The sequence below is a fragment of the Centruroides sculpturatus genome, unplaced genomic scaffold, assembly GCF_000671375.1.
Source record: "Centruroides sculpturatus isolate CEXI.00-Female unplaced genomic scaffold, Cexi_2.0 scaffold192, whole genome shotgun sequence".
NCBI lineage: Eukaryota > Metazoa > Arthropoda > Arachnida > Scorpiones > Buthidae > Centruroides > Centruroides sculpturatus.
The window spans coordinates 276,852-304,360 of record NW_019384565.1 but is presented as its reverse complement, the minus strand read 5'-3'; the positions used below and the strand labels follow the sequence as shown (position 1 = coordinate 304,360).

General features: G+C 23.8%; 1 protein-coding gene across 2 annotated transcripts in view; it reads right to left on the bottom strand.

The window, feature by feature from the left end:
• Positions 1-912: 912 nt before the first annotated feature.
• LOC111624038 (suppressor of lurcher protein 1-like) overlaps positions 913-27,509 on the bottom strand; it is a 106,885-nt gene continuing 80,288 nt past the window's right edge. For both annotated transcript variants that reach the window (XM_023366804.1, XM_023366805.1), the window contains 6 exons: positions 26,434-26,624; positions 25,740-25,778; positions 6,997-7,165; positions 6,331-6,530; positions 1,362-1,409; positions 913-1,254 (listed from right to left, as the gene is read on the bottom strand). In XM_023366804.1, the coding sequence (XP_023222572.1) occupies positions 1,187-1,254; positions 1,362-1,409; positions 6,331-6,530; positions 6,997-7,165; positions 25,740-25,778; positions 26,434-26,624 (715 nt within the window). In that variant the 3' untranslated portion in view covers positions 913-1,186. The remainder of the gene's footprint in view (positions 1,255-1,361; positions 1,410-6,330; positions 6,531-6,996; positions 7,166-25,739; positions 25,779-26,433; positions 26,625-27,509) is intronic.

Sequence of the window (27,509 nt, the reverse complement as noted above, 5' to 3'; positions counted from 1 at the left end):
ATAATGACTGATATAAATTTCTATAGTAGCCATAAAATAGAAAGAAAGAATAAAAAGGGAAATTAAAATTGGAGATTAGTTTCAAAATATTGATATTCACATCCCTTATGTTGAGACACATAAGTGGAGTTGGACGCTTTTGACACTATACGCCTGTACGTCAACATATTAAATTGACAATAGTCAACTTTATAATACGAAATTCACAAAAACTTTATGAATTTCAGAATTTATGCAAGAAAAATAAAAGATAAGAAACTACAAGAAGAATAAGTAAAGAAAAACTACAAGAAAAACTTAAGCAATCGAATAATTATAAATAAAAATATTTTCAATATTTTCGGCAGATTTAATACTTTTCACTATGTACATTTACAAAATTTTATTGTATTATTTTATAGGAAAAAAAAAACACATTCCACTTAAATTTAAATATTTTAATAGTTGTAATAATGTTATTGCTATTGTAAAAAAATAAATACATCGGAAAAATAAGGAAAAATTCTTTAGAATTTAAAATAAGAATCAGCTAGTTTCCATTATTGTCGAATTCTTTAATAAATCTTTTAATAACATAAAAGATATTTTATTTTAAATTCTAAATTATTAGTTTCTCTTTCAAATATTTATTTTAAACGCTTATATTTATATTTATAAATATTTAATTTCTTAAAAGTTATAAAGTAAATTTTCTATATATTATTTAAATAATTTATTTTTGAATTTATAATAAATTTTCAAACAGTTTGGAAAACAACTCTTTATTCATCCGGTACCTATACAGCATTTCTTTTAGGCCAGAAGGCACTGAACCATTTAGATTATTTATTTCACGTCATTCTCTCAGTTCACTAAACAATCAGTTTTTCTTTTTTTTTTAATTTTTTTTTTCATATAACATTTGGAAAAAATTCTTTATTATTATTATTTTGTTTTTCGTATGAAACGCACGATTGAGGATTTATGGTTTCTCCCCAAGGATACATGAAATTTCTGTAGATAAAAAAACAACTCCGGATCTTTCACTAACAAAAAACAATCGTCCGAATTAGTACAATCCTTTGGCACGTGCAAACCGGGAAGCACATGAATTGTCCAAGAAGTGATCGGTGAGCATCACCTTTGATGCACGAATTTCGCCCGGAGCAAAACATTATACGTGCTGATAAATTCAGTTCAATTGTTACTAACAACATAGGAGTATCGTTATAATTATGAAAAGGATCGTCGTTACGTGATCCCAACTTCCAGTCCCTACAATTTGAAAATATAAATATAATTAATATATTAATATATGTTGTTTAATTCTATAAAGATAAATTGTAATGTATTAAAATAAATTTTTAAATATTGAAACGTACTTGTAGGCATTCCGGCTCGACCTCTTATTCTCTTGATTGTAAATGGATCTGTAAAGTAAATTACGTTTAATTAATATATAAAGTATTTTAGATTGAAACTGTAAACGGATATTAAACGAGGAGCCTTCTTTATCCGCATCACTAGGATAAAAACTGAGAAATTTGTATTAGATCCCTTTCTATTGAAATTTAATTAACTTAGAAAGAAAGAAATACTTGAATAAAATATTCAATTTTTTTTTTAAATATTTAATTTCATTATGTATAACGATTACTACGACTTAATAAAGAATTTATATTTCACTTTCTTTACGTAACATGTCTAATATAAAATTTACACTTTGCGTGTTGAATAACTATTGCTCACAGGGAATTACTACAACTAGATTAGATTCATAACAAATTTTAATTTTGAAAGTTGAAAATGTTAATAAAAAAAACAATAAAAACCTAAACGAAATGAAATTTCCAAATTATTGAAGAAGTAAATCACAATACAATGTAAAGTAGATTTGGAAGATATGAAATTACACTTTAAAATTTTTAAATAAAGAAATTTGTTAAACCTCTAAAAAAAATACTTTAATATGTTCTTTCTCACAAAGTATATAAATGTTTTAACAAACAATTTCAAAACGGAAAAGAAAAGAAGAACCAGAAGTACGTCGTGTACGTGAATTAGCAACTAAAAGGAAAGACATGATGTATTTGTCTTTATGTGAAACTTAAATTTTGTATTCAGAACAGCAAACATTATTACATTCGTTGAAGAATATTTTACAAGAAATTGGCTACATTTTATTTCGGATTATTTATCTCATTTCCTATCTTCTGTACATTTATAAATTATTCTATTTCCTTTAATCAAATGACCTATTTAATATAATAAATTTTCGAGTTTCCTAAAAATAGATAAGAAATAGTTAGTATTTTATTTATTCATTCATCCTTTTAGATTCTTTAGTTTCTAACTTCACGTAGGCCTATATTAATTTTCAAAGTTTTATAAGGAATTTCATAAAATATTATTCTTAAATTTTCCAACTTTTTCTATGATTAAAGATCTCGTTTCTTTCAACAATCTATTTAGATCTTTTTCATCAATGCTATCGTTTCGATGCGGGATGAAATGTCAGATTCACTTGTAAAAGATACGTTATTACCTGAAGTGATTTTATATTTCTGTTATATCATTCGATATCATAAATAATAATATAAAATATTTTATTCATGCAAAAATCGATTAAATATATTATTGCTTTCGATAATAGAAAAGCATCGATCTATTAACTCGTAACGTTTATGAGACTTGAAGATGGTAACGATATACTAAAGATATTTCTAGTATGGTTTATCGTCACTATCTTCAATTTTCATACAGAGATAAAATATTCGTTTACTATTTCTATACTAAAATTCTTAAGAAAAAAAGAAAAAGAAAATGGCGGAGAAATACGAAAAGTTATAATGTTTGTTTTCTATCAGAAAAATTATTTTGTAACTTTTTCTGTATCTTTGTAAGACTTTAAACTGAGAAATTCTATTCTATTTGAGTGTTAATAATAATAGCTTAATAAAGAAAATATTTTAATACATACATCAGTAATAAAAATGATTTTTTTTTTTATGATCTTAAGTTTTAATTTTTATATTGGAATCGGCGAAATAACTGAACAGTTAATTTAATTTGTGTGTAAAATAAGAAAATAATTAGTTAATAAAAGTAATATTCGAGTTGTTTTTTTTTTATTCTTTTAACTAAACAGAGAAAGCCATTAATGTTATATGATATGTGAGATTCAGTGGAAAAATGATGAGAGTAATAGGAAATGTAGCTTAACTTACATTTATTTCTATTATATTTAAAAATACTGTATAACAAAATAATAATAATTGATAAAGCTTTGAATTAAAAAAGTAGTATTAATTTCTATTTAATTTTTTAAAATTTTCTATCTGTTTATTTTTATTGTGTATCAGTATAGAAAGGGATCGAAGAAGGATCTAATTAAATTTAACTTTAGAAAAGGATAATAAGTAAATAAGGTAAGGAAGTTTTGGTTTAGATTTTTCTTAAATACACAATATTCATAATCTTAATTCAAGAACTTTTGATATAATTTAGTTTTATTATTAAATCTAAAAATTAAAAAAATATATTAGAAAATGTAAGTAATTTATATTGTTTATCGGTTGTTTATGTTTATAAAATACATTATGTTTCGGTATATATATATTTTTGTTGAGGAAAGTGCTTTGTGTGTTCTTCTAATGCTGTACAATCAATTTTACATGATTAAAGAACATTAAAGAAGTTTTGAAATTAGCTATTAACATCAATAAAGTGTAATATGGTTGAATGGTTTCCATTTGTGGTTAGTTACTTAAGTTTACATTACATTATTCAAGATGAAAGGAAAAGATTTTACTGAAAATTTATGTGAAAAAGTATTTCAAGTCAATAATATTATGAAAAATTTATTTATATACAAAATACATAAAAAAAATACTTTGTTGACCTACTGAAAAATTAATATATATTTAGTTCTTAAATAAAGAATCATACACTTCTCAGAGAAATATTTATTTATCAGAACGAATTTGTATTTTTAATTATATAGTTTTCTATTTGTTAAAATCCAATAATTGTTAAACTCTAAATATTGTACGTTATAACGATTTAGCTTATTTATTTATACATAAATCTATATAAACTTTAATATAATTATAGAATTTACTATAATGCAGATGTATAATTGTATTCTGTAATTATTATCTAAAAGTGTTAGTGTAATTATATCGTAATTACTATTACGTATATAAGAATATCTGAATAAAATATACAGCAGTCTCTAAATATTCTCTTTCTTATAGTTTTCTATCGATAATGGAGATATTACACATTCAAATTGCAACAAATTCGGCTAAGTACTCTAAAGATTTTCACAATTTACAATAAAATATTAATGTACTCTTGTTCAATTCTCAAAGATAATTGATTTACAGAAAAAAATCTTTATTTCAAATATACTATTTCAACACTAACTATATTACGCGCAGAGAAAGAGAAAATATGAACGAGCAAATATTTATTGTGACATAGTCACAATGCCAGGCTGAAATGGTCTCTATCTCAAATTAGTAGTGTCTTGTCCCTGTAAATCATAGTTTTTTTTTTTTATTAGCCCTAAGCTTTTCATATCTAATCTCGAATTTCATCTATCTAACTTCGTTCTCGAGGATAAGGAAAAACAGACAGACGGACGGACGATTTACAGGTCTACACTTTGAAAAAAAATTGTAGCCCAATTAGCCTGAGCTAAAAGGGTCTATGTCAGTTGAAAGGGATGAAAGGAAACACGTGATTAACGTATGATTAACATTAGAATTATGAATAAGTAATAAAATTTGTAAAAAAAAATTATAATAAAGATAGTATAAAAGCATTTTAGAAATGTGAGAAAACAAAACAGCTGAAAGAGATCAGATCCGTGTGCTAATTCCCAAGAGGTTAGCCACATGTCTTCTTGCATCCCTTTCATCTAGCATAGACCCTTTCAACTCTGGCTAACTCATGTCTATTCTTTCTCTGTGCTGACTATATTATAAAGTAATACAGTTTAGCTTAAAAACAAGTGACGTTTATTTAACTAACATTTCAAATTCATTATTTTATTTCAAAGTTATTTTTCAAACATGAATGATTTTGAACACAAGAAGCGCTCCTATTTGTGTAATGCCAACTGCAATACGAAACAAAACAAATAGTCTGAATTGTTTTGTTGTTGACTCAAGACTGTGAATAATTTGAAATAAAGATTTTTCTCTGTAACTCGATCATCTCTGTATTATTTATTTATAAAATCACAATTAAAAAAAAGTTAAATTCAAGTAAACTTTAAGTTTACTCCTAAATTACAGACAAGTGTTTGTAACTCTACAAAACGGATAATTAAATCACATAATTTATTTCCTAATTAAAGTAATTAGTTTAATTTTATTAACTAAGCATCTTGTTTTATTTTTTCTTTGTAAACTGTTAATCATTAAATAAATGTTAAAGTTACTGTACAGATATCGTTTATATGAAGTTATGTAAAATATTTTTATATATATTATTATTATTAAACAACTAAAAATTGACATTGTGATATCTTGAATGTAAGAATGTAATGAATAGTTTCATTTGTATATGTAAAATCTCACCCCTTACCAATAGTTTCGCCATTGTGGGCGAGGCCTTACTTCACAATAGATATAAAACCAGGCTTAAAGCCTGTAGAATTTTTAAAAAATTACCATACCATAATTAATCATTAATAGAAAATTAATACGTAATAATCATTGATTAAAAATTTCTCAAAATTTCCTCATAGCTTTTTATTTTTCGATATAATAATAAATGATTGAATAAAATTTACTAAATCTCAGATAATTTTTATGAAATACTTTATGTAAAAACGAAAAATTAAATATATTTCTATCACAGTATAAGCTTTAAATATAAAAAAAAAATTTTTTGAAATTTAAAGAAGAATCCTGTAATACTTTTTTTTTTTTTAATAAAAATTTTTCAGTAAAATTCCATATTCTAAATTTAAAATGCTAAGTGATTTTTTTTTTTTTGAAATTTTGTATAGTTTAATTTAAAACAGAAAGTAAAGTTTGTAATTAAATAAACTGTGACAAAGGGAAAATGTATTCGATCAATAAGTAATGTTATAAAAACTTTCAGGCACTTTCTTTGTTTGTAAACGTGTGTCGTCGAATTCGATCGAATGTAACACAACCGCGGAAAAAGAGTTAAATTAGATTATTCGCTTCAAACATTGATAAATATTTTTTTGAGTTTTTCCTCCCCTTTTTTTTCTAACTTTAAAAAAAAATCACAGATGATGATAATTTAGTAGAATTTGTTATGATAATGAAAGCAATTTGAGTAACTTATAATCGATTTTCGAGTACTTACCAGAATAATTTCTAAATTGGTAAAAAGCTTCAAATCCAGTTCCGTCAAATCTGTCATTTGATTTAAAAGTTACTCTAAAAAAATCTCCTTCCGACTCAATTACTCTAGGCTTTTTTAAACCGCAATGTCTAGGGATTTTTCTGTCAACTGTTCTGAAGTTAGAAAACTCTACGTAATCACTGGCTGTCTCGGTTGTACATCTGAAAGTAATATTATAAAATTAGTATTAATAATTTTAGCTTATTAATTAAAAGAAATTCTTTAAATTTAATAAGAATATATTAAATGATAGCTTTCAGATTTTAAATTTCTTATGATATAATTATGCATAGTATACAAAAATCCCCTTATACGAATTACATATTAAAAGCCTATTTCAAGTAACTAATACTTATACTTAAACTAATTACACTTATACGTTTAATATAGTTTTAATAGAAAACTTATACAAGTGATAAAAGTGAGGATTGCACCGTCGTAAAGCGAAGGCGTATTGTGTATTCTACTAAGATGTTTTACATACACAACAGTAGATATTATATACATATTTAATAATATATAATTAATACTTCCACATTTTATTAATTATAAGCGTAATTTAACAATATTTTAAAGGTTACGTAGATCTGATATGTATAAAAGAAAAACGTTAATAAAAATTCTTACGGTGTAACTCCTTCCACATCAAAATAAGCAAATGTGATATGAACGCGTTCGTTTGACTTTCCATAAAAGAAATAATGACATTCGGTATCCCTTGGATAATATCCAGGCCAATTCGGTGAAGTAAATGAGCCATTTGATCGTTCCGTGCTGTTGAAGATGAATCCACACACTATAAAATATTACAGATTTTTTAAATGTAGGATCTTATGCAAACACGAAAATCATCGATATTTATGACACTCAAAGTTAATTTGTATATTGTATAAGAAAAATACCATTTAAGATAATGTTTATAGAGTTTATAAAGTATTGGATTCATGGCATAAGTCTTTCAAGAAAAATTTATCTCTATTTAGGCGTCAGACACGCGAATAAAACCCTGAAAACACCATACAGCCAGTATTGGTGAGGTACAAGCCCGTTACCAACTACAAGTGTTTAGGGTTTTATATATACTTGGTCACTGGTGAGCTTTAGGGTTTATAAGTAAAAATATTTAAACGAGAGCAGTTTAATCTTTACAACAATTTCTTGAGTGATTTAATATATTAAACTTGTAAAATCTATTGTAAATTTCTTCATTATTTATAATTTCTTTAACAAAAATAATCCCATAATTCTAAAATTCATGAAAATCTCAATTTTATCCTGTTTTAATCCTGTTTATTATATAAAACAAACTGATCAATATAAAAATATGTTTAGAAAATTTGTTAAACTCTATTATAACTTTAAAAATGCTGCAAAATAGAGGAAACACTTTAAATTATAACTTCTTTTAATTATCATAATTTAAATTTAAAAAATTATATTTTCTAAATCTAATTCATTTATTGTTTTATCTTACATTATTACTCATATGTACTGTACAGTATGTAGATTTTTTTTTTATTTCAACCTTGTCCTATTTTATTATTTTTCGTAATGTCTAGTTGTATTTATGACATGTCTTTACAGTTTCTGATGAATATATAAGCACAAGTCTTACAACTGATTTAGAATATGTATCATAATATATAATATTATTCTACTCAAGTCTATTTTCCATTATATAAAAAAAAAATGAGATTTTTCAGCTTTAAGTCAGAAAATCCAATTTTAATTTTCTTTCGATATACAAGCTGTCAACAAGGATAAGATANAAAATCGCATCTAAAATAGCGCAGTAGAAGCCGTTTTTCCGGTTAAGACTTAATGCTCCCCCTCACCCCCCCGCGTTGGAATTTCGAAAAATCCTTTCTTAGTGTGCGTTTCCATGACGTACCCTAACTGTGTACCAAATTTCACCTCTTTAGGTTAAGCGGTTTGCTCTGGGCGATGATGAATCAGTGAATGAATGAGTGAGTCAGTCAGGACAAGCAATTTTATATATTTAGATAAGTATATATTATATATAATAATGTTAATGTATAATATATATTTATGTTATATTATATATTATAGCTTATAATAGAGTTATAATTTAATCTTATATCTATCATAGTTTTATCTTATAATTAACGAGCCGGGTTGGAATTTTTAATTTATTTCATTTACAATATATTTTCTATCTTTAATAGTGTCTTCCCCCGTACATCATACTTTTCCTTACAACAACATAGTCATGTCGGTCATGTATGTAACTCTATTCGGGGGAAAATTTTTTGAATTGAAACCACGTGAATTTCGGTCTCTACCGGAAGTTAATATATAATTACTCGAAGCCTCCTATCTCTGTACTTTTCATATCGGGTCTTCGTTTTCATCTATCTAATACCGTTCTCGAGATTAAAGATGGATAAACAGATAGACAAACAGACGGAAGACAGTGGGAATTTATAGGTCTACAATTTATTCAAATTGTAGCCCAAAAAATTTTGCCATTTTTAGTTTATTTTTAATCAATTCAAACAGGAATACTTATTTAAAATACTGGGTTTTTTTTTAATTATTAATACAAATACCCACGATGTTTTAATATATATAGAAGTTATGAAATAAAAACGAAAACATGAACAAATTAAAAAAGTAAAAACTTAGTAAAAATAAAACAAATAGTCAGGAAAATTAGTAAACTCTGGAATGTAATTATGAAGGAGTTAATTACAAAGAAAATAACTTGGTTGTTTAGAATGTTGTTTTCTTTTTTTGCTATCAAAAAAAAAAGAAGAAGACAGTCATTTTCTTAGGAATTTCTACGAACTCGTGTTTGAAGTAGTTTCCTTATGTACGATAGTAAATAAAACTCTCACGGCTATTTCTTAATTTAAACATCATCTAGAATTTCAAGTAAGAACAGATGGACAGGACATTAATCTTCAAAATTTTTCCATTAATCTTGAAAAATTCAAATTTATCTAAAAATAAATAAGAACATAAACTTTTCCTGTTTTATTTTTTAATTTAAAAAATAAAAATGTTTAGCGATATTAAAATATTCTTAATTAAATTTTCAATCTAAAAGGAATAAAATAGCTTCCTTCGATTATTGAAAACTTTATACAAAAAAAAAAAATTATATTTATATACTAAAAGTTTTATTATTATTATTATTATTCTTTCGTTGCTGAATCTAAACTTTCTTCTATCCATGAATATCAAAAACTTTATTTACGTTAAAATTTAATACCTGGAACATAAATAGAATACAAAATCACTTTTACTTACATCCGTTAGCTATAGTGTTATTTCGTAGTTTTACAAAAGACGATAAAATACAGAAGAAAATAAATGAAAAATATAGTTTTTTTTTTGCTATAAAAGAATTAAAAAACATTCTCACACGTCTCAAGTTCTGAACCAGTTTAACTATATCTGTATAAAGAAAAAATATATATTTGATATCCTTAGGGTAAAACAAACTCCATTATACTGACATAGGAAGAGTCAGATTCTATTATTTCACATAGAATCCTTTTCTGAGAAGTTTCAGATTGTTGAAATGCTCAAAAGTGTATTTCGGAAGCGATAAATATTGTAAAAAAAATATAGAATGGACAAAGGAGTTTACCATTATCAAACTCACATATCAATGTATGATGTTTCATACATTTTTTTGGTCTAGTAAATCTCGTATAAATCTTATTTTCACATTGTTCAGATCAGATTTAGGAAGAAGGATAATATAATAAAATAACATAGGATTTATTTCGAAAGATATACAAAGTAGTTGTCTCTAGATAAATCAAATGCCTTCTAAATGCCAGAAATTCTATAATCAATAAATTTTCAATATGTTTAAGTTTATATACTTTATTAATTTTAAGCGAAATTATATAGGAAAATGTATAAGGTTACGATTAAGAAAAAATAATAATTAAATTTAAAAAATTTTTCTTTTATTTATGTCTTGTATTAAACATTTTAATATTCATTAATTTAGTGCAAAGAAGCATCAAAGTATTCAAATTTTAAAGTAATCTACTTTCGAATAAATCTAGTTTCTAATCAATTATAAATTGTTAAGTTGAAAAATAGTTTTTTCTTCATGAAAAAAAAAAGATTTTCTTTTTTAAAGCTTTCAAAATTTTAATTAATTTACAATATTTAATTAATTAGTTTTTTTATTCATTTATATCTGAAGTTGCATAAAATACAAGCAATTACAAAGATCTTCATTAAGAGTGAGCTGTCTCCAATTTTAACTATATTAATTCTTAAATCAGTTTTAGTCTTTTGAGAATTAAAACATTAACAATTTTTCTTCTTTATCTAAATAAAGTTTTATTATTATTTTCAGATTTGTAATTTATATATATATATAATTTATTAAAGATTTAATAAAGTTGTATGTGTGTAAAGCTATAGCAAATAAAGAATCTTTGAAATTTTATTATTATTTTAAATCGTCAAATTAAATTTATTTTGAATAAATTCTTAAATTATAATAAAATTCAAAATTGCCAACTTAATGTTTTCTTATATTTAAAAAACATATTTAAATATTAGAATAAAAATCTATTCATTGCAAATAAATAAACGAAGTAGAAAATAATTTTGATAGGTTTGTATAAGCAATTATATAAGATATATTCGATTATTATTGATTTACAATTTAATAAATATTTACTATTTCTTTTTGAAGCATTTCTTAAAAACATTAAAGTCATTTTTATCTTTTAAGTATCACTAAAGACGTAATCATAATCACGTTAATCCTTTCTGGAACGTTAATCCCATCGACTATACGAATATTTTCCCTAGAGAAGTGGAAAATTGCCACTTAATGTTGACAATTTTCTCAGATATTTATGATATTGCGGTACTTCAACCCTCTTTGAATGTTTTTCTCTCGTTAATGTACTGTACGTGCAAAAGATATAGGAAATAATGAGAATTCTATCATTTTTTTTCCACCTCTTCCTTTGATCTGTTGTTAGTAAGTTACATATCTTACTCCAAATTCAAATTTTTATATATTTTAAATAATATTTTCACTATAATTTATAAAATATAATTAATTTAAATAAATAATTACAGTCTAATTTTAATTTTACAATACCTTTATGAATAACTTCATTTAATTGATTGATTTAAAATTTTAAATTTCATAACCTTATTTTCTCATAGATAAATAAATGCAATATATTTTATATTATTTGTTAATGTAGTTTAAATATATATTTATAATATTATACATATATAATATAATAAACAGGAAAGACGTATCAATGTGTAAACTAAGATTCCTAGAAGTGCCTGCATAAACAGAATTTTCTTACTCTCAGTAGTTTGTTTAAGGAAACGTATTCGCAGGTCAATATTTGCTCACAAAACCATTTCCTCCAAGCAAAACCCGTTTTATATAAATTCAAATTCTTTCTAGTTTATAAAAAGGAATTTCAGAGAGTTTTTGAATATATATTTTTTTAAATAAAAAAATATTTTATAATCTAAGATTATAGCTAGACTGAATGATAATAGATTTTTTTAAAAAAGAAATCAATCTTTTCTATTAAATTTATGATGAATAAAACAAATTGTGTTCTTTTTTTTAATTTAGCAATTGTTAATTAAAATTTAAAATTCTAAAGTGCTTAAAGAAAATGTCTTATTTAATTTCTCATTAGATTTAATTGAAGTTGGTGATGTCCAATCAACAAAACGTTAATTCAAAATAATACGTATAAAATTCGAAAAATCAACACTAATAAATTAAATAAATTTATATATATTTAACGTATTTTATTTAGACGGAACAAATTAAATTATTCAAAATATCGCCAACAAAAGTTTGATATTTAAGTGAGTGAATTCGCTTTACACACTACAAAAAGCGAGATATTTTAATCCCATTGGTAGCTTTAGATTGTTTGAGGCCTTAAGCAGGCGAGGCCCTTTTTCATTTAACCTTATATAATGTATAGCCTATATCATATAATATTTAATGTTGTATAAGATCTAGGAGCTTAACTATTACTAAAATCTTACTGACAGTACTGGCCTGAGATTGATGAGTACGTATTTGTGTTGCTTCCTTTAAATACTTGGTTTTAAATTAATATAATTTTCAATAAATATATATTTTTTCCAATGAATAATTATTGATAATTATTTGTGCAAAATTTCTATTATTTTAATTAGTTGTACTAATCTTTATGGAATTAATGGCATTCTCAAAGTTTTTAGTAGCACACTAACGAGTCAGTGTTGCATTAAAAATGCCCGTATACATAAAAAACAAACAGTGACATTAAAAATTTGCATGTTTTAGTATAAATAATATACAAATAATATTAAAAAATAGAGGCAGATTAGTATTTTTAAACGATTTTTAAAATTTTGTGCACCCCTACAGATAGATCGCGATACACAGGTTGAGAATCACTGCTCTAGTCGTTAAACTGAACCATCAACTCTGTTTTAAAGTACTCGTAAATATAAATTTAAAAACTACAGTAAAATTTCTTAATACATATTCCATTCTTTGAATATAAAAAATAAAAGAGAAAAAGTAAAGAGAAGAAAAGAAAAACAATATTAAGGATTAAAAAAAATTAAATTAAATAATGTTTATTAAATAGAACATCAGAAAAAGAATATTTAAATTGCTGTATAAATTATTTTTTGAGAATAACTTTAAGAGTCTTAAGTAATATTTTGTAGTATCAGATGATGTTCAGTAAATAAATGAATAAATAAAAATAATTTTGAAAAAAAAATAGACAAGATAGTAATTACTTTCATAACAGAAAACGTAACAGACATATTCAGATTTCAAATGTATTTTATTTAACGATGTCTCTAGTGACTTAATATTATTACTTCGCATCCAAAAACTACTCATCTTTTCTGATGTACTCTGAACAAGAAAAGATTACATATGGATGAAGATTGATCAATATATGTTCCAAATGCAATGACTTCACTAGGTGAAAAGTCTCTGCAATATTTCTTAAAGTAATAGAAATACGATCACATTTCTATTGCTAACATGTGAACCAATGTCACGCGGTCACATCTGGTCTTTCTAGAACATATCACGATTTTCTGGATTCAGGATAGGATAGGTATTATTATTGCATTCCAGAAAAATTCCATAAACTTGCAGAGCTTCATAAAGTGTTAGTAAAGAAGATAATGGCTAACGTTATCGTCTTTATGACATATTGATATTTCACGCTCTATTATTGAGTGACAGTATCTTCCAGTGAAATTTTAACAAAACTTTTCTATAATAAATAGCATTTTATTTTATTTATTTATTTGCATTTAAAATTTTAAGTGAAACTATTATTAAAAAAATTATTTAGTAATTTGCAAATAAATTATATGAATTAGTTTTATTTGGATTTTCTTGTAAAAGAAAAACTGCTTCAAAAGAAAATTCAGTTCAATTTCATTTCTGATATTGTATTTCTCTATAAGCTGATTTATAATGGCATGGAGTTTCTTAGAAAGCAAGAAATTTCCTATTTCGTCCAAGCTTTATCTATCAGCTTAAAAAAAAAACATATATAAAATTGGTAAAATTCTTTATATTTAGCTTAATATAAAAACAAGAATGATAACATTCTAAATATTATGCAAGTTCATATTTAGAAAGATTTTTAATACCAAATTACTGTATAAATTTTAATTATCTGTGTAAATTATAAATTAACCTTCAAACAAATTGAATGTTAAATTTATAATTTACACTGATAATTAAAATTTTTTTTTTATAGCAAATTCATTTAATATTCATAATTTATTAATTAGTTTATAATAAGTAATGAGTTCGTAACGTATTTAATATTATAAAAATGATTACATATGATTAAAAATAATTAAAATAACTGTGTTTGCAATTGATTTTTTATTCTTTAATAATTAATTCTTCTGAAATATATTAAAAAAAATAAATAAATTCTCTCACGAACTAACTTGCTATTTATTTATTTATTTATTTTACATACTTATTTATTATACCTTTTATTGTATTTTTATATATTTGTTTGGATTTTATTGTTTGTAAATCAAGTTGAATTTGAAAGACTATGTTTGATTTTCTCTCGATAATTTATTAATAAATAAAACACATTTTAAAATTTTTTAATCGAAATACTACTTATATAATACTTAAAATATCCCTCGACCTTTGATATTTTATATTATTATACTCAGTGATAAATTAATTTAAAATTTTAAAATCAATTGCTTTGAATTTATATAAAAATATGATAAAATTAATGTATTATGTAATTTTATTTTTAAAATAATAATAATAATAATCTAGTTCATACTTTTTATACGTTTATTTAATAAAACGTTTGATTAATTTTCTTTAAAAATTTTATGTAATAAAAATAAATATCTTCGCTTCAAATTTATTAATAAAATTTAAAAAAAAAAAACTTTTTTTTCTTTCTTTATTTAATGAAGTGTATCGTTTATTAAACGTTAATCTTTTCCAATTTTTCTAAACTTGACTTTAATAATTAAACTAAATAAAATTTAATAAATGACTAATAATACTTTAGAAGCTTTAATGTAATATAAGTCATTTTATAAAGAAACAAATATGTTTTTTTTACCTTAAAAGGCAAAAAATATATATATATTAATAAAATATTAGATTTACAACGAGTTCCTTCGCCTTCAAGGAAGTACTGGAAGCATTAAAACAGTAGCATTTCAAATAAATATTGACACATGTGTCGTTATATTACGTGCTTTTTTTTTAGTTTTTGTAACGACGAGATCAATATCTCTCAAGGTAAACTGCACCATACACACGAAAAAAAAAAAATGAATGAACACGATGGAAGTTTATGCACCGTAGTCCTTATAGATTTAGGATATTTAGATGTAAATCCTCCGAGAATTTCAGCTTAATTCGTCTTCTAGATTTTGAATATTTTAATCTTAAATCAGTCCTTCTCCTATCTCCAGATTAACGAGTATCAATAGAATAGAACAGTCAGATAAAGTAATATTTAAAAAAATTCTTTTATATTTATGAAATAATTGAATTTTATTGTTACTTCTACGTTATATTTAGATTTTTATAACAAAAACGTTTGACAAATAATTGAATAATAATATATTTTTAATGATAAATGAAATTGCTAGAATATTAAAAACTACTCATGGATTTGTAAAAATATCTTGTTGTTATAACAAGAAGATAAAGATTTTTTTATTTATATCTATATAAATCAATAGAGTAAGAAGTGAAATACAATATAAGGTTGAAAACTTGAAGTAGAGACAGAAATCTGAGAGCTATTAGAATAAATATCACTTAATTAATATCTAAGAGAACTGAGTAATATAATACTTGAATCTCTTGTAAGTAAATTATCTAATAATTATCAGACATAATTTGTTTTTCTCATTACTCTTTAATTAGTTCTCTGTTACATAAATGGATAACTGAATTAAAAAAAAATAAAGCAAACAATAAATTGGGAATATGTCAGAAAATTATTTGATCTAGATTTCATGGTTAGAATATATAAGAAGCAAATAGGCCTACTCAATAAAGCTTTCTCTTTTGACTGCACTCAATGCTTCACGTATGACTGAACAAAGTTCAGACATCCTTACAAAGAAAATAAAGAGCATTCTGATATAACTTAAAAATAATAGGCATAGAAAAATGATAACAAAAAAGTTCAAGCACACATACATATAAATTAAAAATGTATGAATTTCCTACTAAATTTGAGTTCTGTGAATCATTAAAGTCTAATAATTCATTATACTAAAACTTTGATTTAATTAATACCTTGTTGATTTTAAAACGCTTTTTATATGTAATTAAATTAACAGGTTATTTTTTTAAATTCAAGAGTTACCGCCTTTAATAAAATATTATTTATTTAAGTTAAATACAAAAATTAAAATGTATTTTTCAAAAGATATTTATTTAATTTAATTTTAGATCGTACGCTTGTTTATTACAGGTGAGTGTATAAGCAATAATACATGCAGAAAACTTTCCTGTGAAATTTAACTTCTTATGCACGCTTATTTTTAATTAAACAAACATATCTACATAAGTAAAAAGAGGCAAAATAACTAATTTGTTAGTTAACTTATTTTTATTTTCTCGGCTGTCGTATATAACAGAGGGAATGTCTGAAGATAGGTCAAAAAATGATCCCCACCCCCGAGATTTCTACATTTTTGTACTCGGGACATTGAAACATTGAGAAATGCAAAAAAAAAATTCGAGGGTTTTTATTATTTTTTGTATATATGAATGTTAGTGTGTGGCACGATTTTCTTCACTCTTTTTGAAGCTTAATAACTCCTGTGCTTTCTGTCGAATATTTCTGAAATTTTGCAAATAGGTTAGCGTATTAGAGGAATTGATGATCTTAAGTTTTGGTAGCTAAAGGTCGACGGGGTGGGGGTGATAGAGGAGAGTCGTGTGTTCTATCTCGAGTGCTATCGGACTTAATGACGATTTTATTCGTTATTAGTATTTACAATTTTTTAATAAACCCATCCACACTCTCAAAATTAAGCTTTTTGTCATTTTATAATAACTGAAAATATAAAAAGGGTTTTAAAAATAACATAACATAACAGATAGCGCTACCAAAATTTTAAATATTGCCGGGAAAGTTAAGCAACTCGTCGCTGGATTTTTTTTTAACAAACCTACTTTATCTCATTTCGAATTTAGGCTTTAACAGACACGTCGCCCGAATTAGTCTGTTAAATCGAGGTTTTGCTGTATTAAAATAATAATAAAATGAAGTTATTAAAGTTAAAAATATATATATATTTCTTCACACATGTTAGATATTATAAAGATATTCAATCAATATTTTACTGAATATATATATATTATATATACTATTCTGTTCAAAATGATTAAAATTAAGGCTCATTTATTTTATTTTATTTAATATTCTTTTATTTTTAATTAAAATATATGCTCTCCACCTCAAACTAGTACTGTAATGTCTTGCCCCTGTACATCATATTTTTCCTTTAGCAATGGAGTAGTGCCGGTCATCCAACTCCTTTTTAAATTGATTAAGTGTGAATTATACTGATTCAATCCTAATATTTGTTATAATTATAGTAATTTAAATATTAAAAGTTTATTTGTTAAAAATTCTTTTCTACTAATATTAGTTGTAACGACATCACAACAATATTAATAATGTTGTTAAGAATTGTATATATTTACATATTTTAACTTACATTTTCTTTATTTAATGCATTTATCTGTTTTTACTTATGTATATACGTTTGTGTAATTAAATTTAATTATGCACGAGAATTAAATTACGAAATCCAGATTTTAACAAACTAAAAGTATAATTATTAACATTAAAATTGTATTTTTAATGTTAGTTATGTTGTTTAGTTTGTTAAAACGTGGCTTTTGTAATTTAAATCTTCATTCATTATCTCATTTCGATTTAGGGATCATTTTATTATGTAATCTATTAATGTTATTACTTTATTAAGAGAATTTAGGATTACACAAACAAAACTACAGGCAACTTTAAATAATTTCAACGAAATTTTTTAAGTAAAATGAAGCTCAAAATCAAATACATAGTAAATACAAATGGTAAACGTTCATCATAATTGTAGCATTTCAAACTTTCTTTAAAATAATTTAAAATTATATTTAAATTATCCACTTAAGTATAATTATTATTATAAAATTTAATAGTTATAGCGTCGAATCTTTACAGATAATTTATTATATGTTCTTTAAACAATTGTACAGTTAAATAGGTTACGAATTTCACATGTATTGTAGATTCTCTTCATCTGTCGCTTCTCCATAAAGACGTAAAGAGGATAGTCAGCTATGTTACTATTCGTTAACTACATTATTCTGCTTACACAGCTTAGAATACCTAAGCTGTCACTACTGCCAAGTTGATGGACGTGTAACCTAATTAGAAAGTTTCTAGCTGAGATGAAGATTTCCAAATATCGAATGTTTAGAATTGACAAATATTCTTTGTTCTTTTATTAAAAATACATTCCTTATTACGTTTTCTTAAAAGAATTTTAAAATAGAATTCGTATTTAAAATGCCTTAATTAATGGAGACTTTTAAAAAGAGATTGTTCGTCTTTTTATATATATATATATAAACTTAATTAAACCAAATGGGTTTAGCTTAAATTTAAAAAGTTGATATTTTAAGTAGATTTAAACTACGATCGATATACTTAAGTGGTCATAAAAGTTTAACAAAAAAAAATTCCTTTAATTACTTTGAACGTATGTTTAACTCTAATATAATTTTTAATTCTGTTATACAAGATAAACTTAAATTTAAAAACGTTATATAATTTATTTTAAAAAGTAAATGAATAAATTTAAGTATATTTTAAATATAATTTAAAGCCTTATATACATATATATATGAATATTTTCCAATCTTTATTTATGTTAAAAATAAATTGAAAATGAAAGTTTAAAAGCTTTAAACTAAGTCAATTTCGAATTCTATTATATATTTTAGAAAATATTTTCTTGTATCAGAATTAGTTATCAACTTCAATCTTTAACAATATATTTTTCTGACATTTTGTTGGATTTTTATTTAGAAAAGATACCTTTTTATATCATTTTTTAAAAAATATTTAGTATAGATTTCGATGTTCTTTTTTAAAAAAAATTGATAAAATTATTTTAAATAATTGTAAATTTTAATATTATAGTTAGTTTAAGATTAAGGTTATCATTGTTTAATGGAAAAATCTATAGATTAAATGATGTCAATCATCGATATAAAGAAAAATAAATAAATATAAAGCTAAGAAATGAAATAAAATAAAATTTAAGCTATTTAATTTATATTTAATCTTATTCAACATTAAGAAATTGTAGAAGTAACAGATATATTTTCGGGGTAAATTTAAATATTTGCCATACAAGACTAGGTTATAAATACAACTACAGGAAGCACTTTTTTTTTTTAAATGTGCTTCCTGTAGTTTCACATAGACACAACAGTTTTACGAAGTGTCAGATATGCGTGAAACCGTAAAACATATTTATTTATTGCTTATGGCTTTAAAGCAAGCTTAAAAATTTTTTAAAAACTAAAAATATTCGCGTACAACACATCATATCCGGTTGTAAGCTTTTAACACGACACAACTAAATAGCAAATATAATACATCAAAAGCTTGCACACTAACACAAACCATTACACACACAGGAAACATATAACAATACACGTCTTGGTGGGTCATAGAAAATAACACACGCAATATAATCTTGCCATAATCACAGGCAAAACAACCCATCACAACAGACCAGACATCGCATTCGAAACAAAATCACACAACTCATTGACAAAATACCATAACATACACTGAAAAAATTAAGCAAACACTAATAATATCTATACAATAAAAATATTAATATAAAATTACATTTAATTGTAACTTAAATATAAATTTATTTACAAAATAAATTAAAGAAAATTATAAATAAAACAACATAAATCTGTTTACTTAATCGATATTAAAAACTTTAAGAATATTTTTTTTTTTTACTAAAGATAATTTCTTTTCAAGATATATCACGAGAAGAGAAACAAGATTGTTTTTAAGATTTAAATTTAAAAGAAAAAGAAAATCAATAGGAGAAACTCGTTAAAAGTTTTAAAATTGTTTTATAAAATGAAACATTCCTCAATAATAAATTATTTCTAAAAACTTTCAACAACGTTTTCTTTTATGTAAAAGTAGTAGTTAATTTTTTTCTTTTTCTTTTTAAACGAAGAAAACATAATGTAATCATTAGTACATCCATTAGTTTTCTTTCTTTTTTCTATCGTAATTAAGATGTTTATACAAGAAATATTCTTTAATAAATAAAACATAATTATTATATCATATATAAAAATATTTTTTATTACTTAAAATTATTCTGTAATCTAATCTTATAATATGTAAACATTTCGAATTTAAAAGAAATAAAAATTTTATTTCTTTAACTCAAAAAAAAAAATTAAATCTTGTTATTTAATATTTTATTTACGATCCTATTTCTCAATTTAAATTGATTTTTTTTATAAATATTTTTCAATTAAATTTAAGTATTTTCTTCGCTTTTAATTTCAAAATTTAAGAACAAAATGTAGTAAAATTAAAAATAAATTTTTTACAACGTTTATTTTAATTAATATTTATCTTATTTAAGAATATTTCAAACGGTATTTTTGTAATGAAAGCTAAATCATTAAAAAAAATTTTTTTTAATCTCGCATGAAAACAAATATAATATAAGAATTAATTGGAAAAAATAAATAAAAAGAACCACATTAATTAATATATTTTATAAAGCACAAATTATATTTCTCTACCTATTTAACATGAACTTATTTTGCTTAATTATATCACGTCATACATCAAGTTGATAAAATCATTTTGACAACTCTAATGAACCTATCCTTTTTGAAATGGTTACTAAATGATGGTCAAAGCAATAATTTGATAACCAGAGAGGAATTTTCGACTTGATAAAATTCTTTATTGTTAATCAATATATTCTTAAAACTAAAATGTATTAGTCTGTCCTATGAGATAGATTTCATCATGAAATATTTATAAAGTAAATTTATATGTTAATATTACAGTATATTCGAATTTTGAAAACTCTAAAGTATATCTCGACGGGATAAATTATTGATAATACATGAAAATTTATGAGTTACAATAGATAAGTAATGTAACTAATAAGTTCTAAGTATATAAATAACATTAAATATTATAGAGAAAGAAGATACAGTCAAACTTTGCTCTTAGGCAGCGATTTTCCTCTTCTGTAAGCAAGTGTAGCGCTAAATCGAGATATATCAAACAATAAGAATCACAATCAAATCTTATTGTGTTCTCCTGTTGGCGGTCAAGACGATAGTTAACTGTTCAGGAGGACTTTTAGTGACCCTTCACAGGGGAGTCTCGCTAGTGTTCATAAGACAAAAGAGTTTTAAAAAAATAAAAGACAAACTTCCACTTTTAAATTACAAACATAGATTTAAGTTTTACATACCATACTGCTTATGGTATATAAAACTTGAATCTACTTAGCCTATATATTCTTTCTTTTATTATTAATTTATATTTAAAAAATTTAATGAATTTCGTCTTTATTATTCTTNACATTGGGGGTATATATATATATATATATATATATACGAATATTTTTCAATCTTTATTTATGTTAAAAATAAATTGAAAATGAAAGTTTAAAAGCTTTAAACTAAGTCAATTTCGAATTCTATTATATATTTTAGAAAATATTTTCTTGTATCAGAATTAGTTATCAACTTCAATCTTTAACAATATATTTTTCTGACATTTTGTTGGATTTTTATTTAGAAAAGATACCTTTTGATATCATTTTTTAAAAAATATTTAGTATAGATTTCGATGTTCTTTTTTAAAAAAAATTGATAAAATTATTTTAAATAATTGTAAATTTTAATATTATAGTTAGTTTAAGATTAAGGTTATCATTGTTTAATGGAAAAATCTATAGATTAAATGATGTCAATCATCGATATAAAGAAAAATAAATAAATATAAAGCTAAGAAATGAAATAAAATAAAATTTAAGCTATTTAATTTATATTTAATCTTATTCAACATTAAGAAATTGTAGAAGTAACAGATATATTTTCGGGGTAAATTTAAATATTCGCCATACAAGACTGGGTTATAAATACAACTACAGGAACCACATTTTTTTTTTTAAATGTGCCTCCCGTAGTTTCACATAGACACAACACTTTTACGAAGTGTCAGATATGCGTGAAACCGTAAAACATATTTATTTATTGCTTATGGCTTTAAAGCAAGCTTAAAAATTTTTTAAAAACTAAAAATATTCGCGTACAACACATCATATCCGGTTGTAAGCTTTTAACACGACACAACTAAATAGCAAATATAATACATCAAAAGCTTGCACACTAACACAAACCATTACACACACAGGAAACATATAACAATACACGTCTTGGTGGGTCATAGAAAATAACACACGCAATATAATCGTGCCATAATCACAGGCAAAACAACCCATCACAACAGACGAGACATCGCATTCCAAACAAAATCACACAACTCATTGACAAAATACCATAACATACACTGAAAAAATTAAGCAAACACTAATAATATCTATACAATAAAGCTTGCACACTAACACAAACCATTACACACACAGGAAACATATAACAATACACGTCTTGGTGGGTCATAGAAAATAACACACGCAATATAATCGTGCCATAATCACAGGCAAAACAACCCATCACAACAGACGAGACATCGCATTCCAAACAAAATCACACAACTCATTGACAAAATACCATAACATACACTGAAAAAATTAAGCAAACACTAATAATATCTATACAATAAAAATATTAATATAAAATTACATTTAATTGTAACTTAAATATAAATTTATTTACAAAATAAATTAAAGAAAATTATAAATAAAACAACATAAATCTGTTTACTTAATCGATATTAAAAACTTTAAGAATATTTTTTTTTTTTACTAAAGATAATTTCTTTTCAAGATATATCACGAGAAGAGAAACAAGATTGTTTTTAAGATTTAAATTTAAAAGAAAAAGAAAATCAATAGGAGAAACTCGTTAAAAGTTTTAAAATTGTTTTATAAAATGAAACATTCCTCAATAATAAATTATTTCTAAAAACTTTCAACAACGTTTTCTTTTATGTAAAAGTAGTAGTTAATTTTTTTCTTTTTCTTTTTAAACGAAGAAAACATAATGTAATCATTAGTACATCCATTAGTTTTCTTTCTTTTTTCTATCGTAATTAAGATGTTTATACAAGAAATATTCTTTAATAAATAAAACATAATTATTATATCATATATAAAAATATTTTTTATTACTTAAAATTATTCTGTAATCTAATCTTATAATATGTAAACATTTCGAATTTAAAAGAAATAAAAATTTTATTTCTTTAACTCAAAAAAAAAAATTAAATCTTGTTATTTAATATTTTATTTACGATCCTATTTCTCAATTTAAATTGATTTTTTTTATAAATATTTTTCAATTAAATTTAAGTATTTTCTTCGCTTTTAATTTCAAAATTTAAGAACAAAATGTAGTAAAATTAAAAATAAATTTTTTACAACGTTTATTTTAATTAATATTTATCTTATTTAAGAATATTTCAAACGGTATTTTTGTAATGAAAGCTAAATCATTAAAAAAAAATTTTTTTAATCTCGCATGAAAACAAATATAATTTAAGAATTAATTGGAAAAAATAAATAAAAAGAACCACATTAATTAATATATTTTATAAAGCACAAATTATATTTCTCTACCTATTTAACATGAACTTATTTTGCTTAATTATATCACGTCATACATCAAGTTGATAAAATCATTTTGACAACTCTAATGAACCTATCCTTTTTGAAATGGTTACTAAATGATGGTCAAAGCAATAATTTGATAACCAGAGAGGAATTTTCGACTTGATAAAATTCTTTATTGTTAATCAATATATTCTTAAAACTAAAATGTATTAGTCTGTCCTATGAGATAGATTTCATCATGAAATATTTATAAAGTAAATTTATATGTTAATATTACAGTATATTCGAATTTTGAAAACTCTAAAGTATATCTCGACGGGATAAATTATTGATAATACATGAAAATTTATGAGTTACAATAGATAAGTAATGTAACTAATAAGTTCTAAGTATATAAATAACATTAAATATTATAGAGAAAGAAGATACAGTCAAACTTTGCTCTTAGGCAGCGATTTTCCTCTTCTGTAAGCAAGTGTAGCGCTAAATCGAGATATATCAAACAATAAGAATCACAATCAAATCTTATTGTGTTCTCCTGTTGGCGGTCAAGACGATAGTTAACTGTTCAGGAGGACTTTTAGTGACCCTTCACAGGGGAGTCTCGCTAGTGTTCATAAGACAAAAGAGTTTTAAAAAAATAAAAGACAAACTTCCACTTTTAAATTACAAACATAGATTTAAGTTTTACATACCATACTGCTTATGGTATATAAAACTTGAATCTACTTAGCCTATATATTCTTTCTTTTATTATTAATTTATATTTAAAAAATTTAATGAATTTCGTCTTTATTATTCTTTAGACTACTTGAAAACTACCTTTTTCATAATTGTAAAATTAAGATTGTTTTAAAAAGATTAAAATGTATATTGCATTTGTGTACACACGTACGGTATACCTGAATATATGGATGACAGAACTATCAGTTTTTTTCATTCACACGTTCAGGTATACATTCCAGGTATACTAGTACATGTATACCCGGCTTTAAAGGGTGGACGTGACAATGATTTGCATTTGAATCGCAAGTAGTACTCAAGTGAGGTAATTTTACTTGGTTTAAAAGATTAATCCTTTTGATTATATCTGTGTTCACTAGTTTAACAAGACACATTGTCTTTATTTAATAAATATGAAGTTTAATGTAATCATAAGGGCAAAAATAGTAATTTTTATTACAGTTAAACGATAATTAGAATAATGTAAAATATATTTTTGTGTTGTTTATTTTTAATGTAAAATCTAATTAAGTATTTTATTTTTCCTAAAAGTAACTTGAAATTATGTTATTTTATTTGATTTACACGTCAATAAAAGCAAAATATATATTCGAAAATTTCTGTTTTATTTTGAAAAGTTATCACTTTAAAAGTAAGAAGTTTCTCATGCCAAGGATGAAAATTCATGTATCGAAGGTTTCAGGCAAATGTAATAGGAGAAGAAATTGGTATGAGAATCACGAAGAGATGATCACTATGGACTGGAATACAATACTACACAAAAGGTTTATTCACCCGGAAGGAAGGAAGAATAGGATGCGAATCTTAGACAAGATAAAATTAATTGCTTTCAAACTATGAGGAAACCAATAAAATCTCACCAAAGTTAAGTAAATCGATTTACAATATAGGGTATTCAAAATGTAAAATCTAGCACTCAAGGCTAAATCACTCCTCCTATTCGAATTATTGTATATAAATCAATGCAGATAACAAGCAAACGAGTAGACTTTATCATTAATGAGTTAACCATAAACTTAATTATTAATATTAATCTAAAAATCAAATTTAATTATAGCTATAATGTAAAGAAAACAATTACTAAAAATGCAAAAATAATATATAAAATATATAACAATAATCTAAATTATTTAAAATAAAATAAATATTAAGTTTTATATAATTCAATTACGAAAATTAAATATATATTTTTTTTCTCCCATCTCCCATTTGAAACTTGCCTGATTGAGGATCTTGCTTGCCGCTTGAAATACCGAAATCTAAAATTAAATTAAAATAATAAAATTAGTTTCGAATATATTCTAAAATTATTTAATAAAATAATAAGAATTTTATTGGAATGTAGGGGATCGACAAATGTAATTTTTCATCAGAATTCTTTCTGTTATCGATTTTTCCACACCGACGAAGCATACGTCTATTCATTCAGAAACTTATACATCTTGTCTCTATTTTCCAAATAATATTTCACACCCTCTAACCTCAGGGAACGAACAACGTTGAAAGATCTATTTATTACATATAATAAATACATACTTTCCTCAGTATAGTAGATATATAGATGTATGATATCTAATTTTACGATGTCTAATTTTTCATCTTTCTAAGTATTAGTGAAGATAGGAGAGTTTCCTAAAGATTAATTTGTTTCGTTTGACATTATTACTAAGATTAATAAATCTTTTTACCAAATTCTTCTTTCAACAGAGTGATTTACTTATTATAAACTTTTTAAAATTAATATATAATTCTAACTGTTTTAATTTAATTTTTTTTTTGCACGTTCAATTAAACTAATGTGTTTTTTATTCATTATAAAATTTTTAATGTAGCTCGATTTACAAATTATCTTAATAACAACGTCATTATGATAATGTGATAACGCGGAATAAAAGGAAAAAAAAAACAACTTACTTGTGACGAATCTATAAATAGCGCGAAATCCTTTGACAGTTGGTGATGAGGCGTAACTCTTAAATTCGACAACCATCGAAGCACCGTTTGACATTAATTGCGCTGGGAGTTTGTTGCCACAAAAGTTATCTACTCTTTCCTTCTGACCGTTGATTGTGATAAAGACCATAACAGCATCAACACCTTCGCATCTAACAAAGAGAGAGAGGGGGAGGGAGGGAGGGAAGGAAGAAAAATTCATATAATATTCTTATAAATTCTTCCTATAACAACATTCATCGTTTTGCGTGTATTAAATAGAATAATTTATTGAATAGACCAATTTCGAATATTTATATGTTACCTTACGATAAACGATAAAGTATGAAGTTTTGAGTGTGTGTGTGATGGGCGAGATATTAAAGAATCTATAGTTATCTTGTGTACCTGCTATAGGTGAAAAGAATTTTTTTTTTTCCTGATAGTAAATCGCATTTTCTATTCTTATCTCTGCTTCACTGCATGATCGTAAGCAAAGGTCCATCAAAAAATGTCGATTTGAATAGAGTGGAACATTTACTTGGAAATGGAAAAAAAATGTATAATAAACGACAAACCAAAAATAAAAAATTTAAGCGAAAGTGTCTTTTTTTTTTATTCTTCTTCTTCCAAAAAGAAGAGAGTTTCTTTAAATTTTTTGCTGTTATTTTTCATTTATATCGCTAAAAATTATATTTATAGAAATGCAATAAGTGTCAGAACATTTGTAGTACATAAAGAAAAAAAGAAAAGAAAAGATTTTAATAATTTATAGACTTTTACATAATGAATTCTTATGAATAAAATTATATAAATTTGTAAGATTAATAATTTATAAATGAAAACAGTTTAGATAAATGATTAGAAACTTGATACTTTATTTCGTAGAAAATATAGAAAAATTACATCGGAATGTTTTCATATTTTATACTTAGATACGCATAAATAAATGTAAATAAATTATAAGTCTGTGTGTATATATATATAATTCTACAGTGTTATATTTTTATGTAAGAATATTTTAAAGTATTTTTATTTTTATTCTTGAAAAAAAAAGA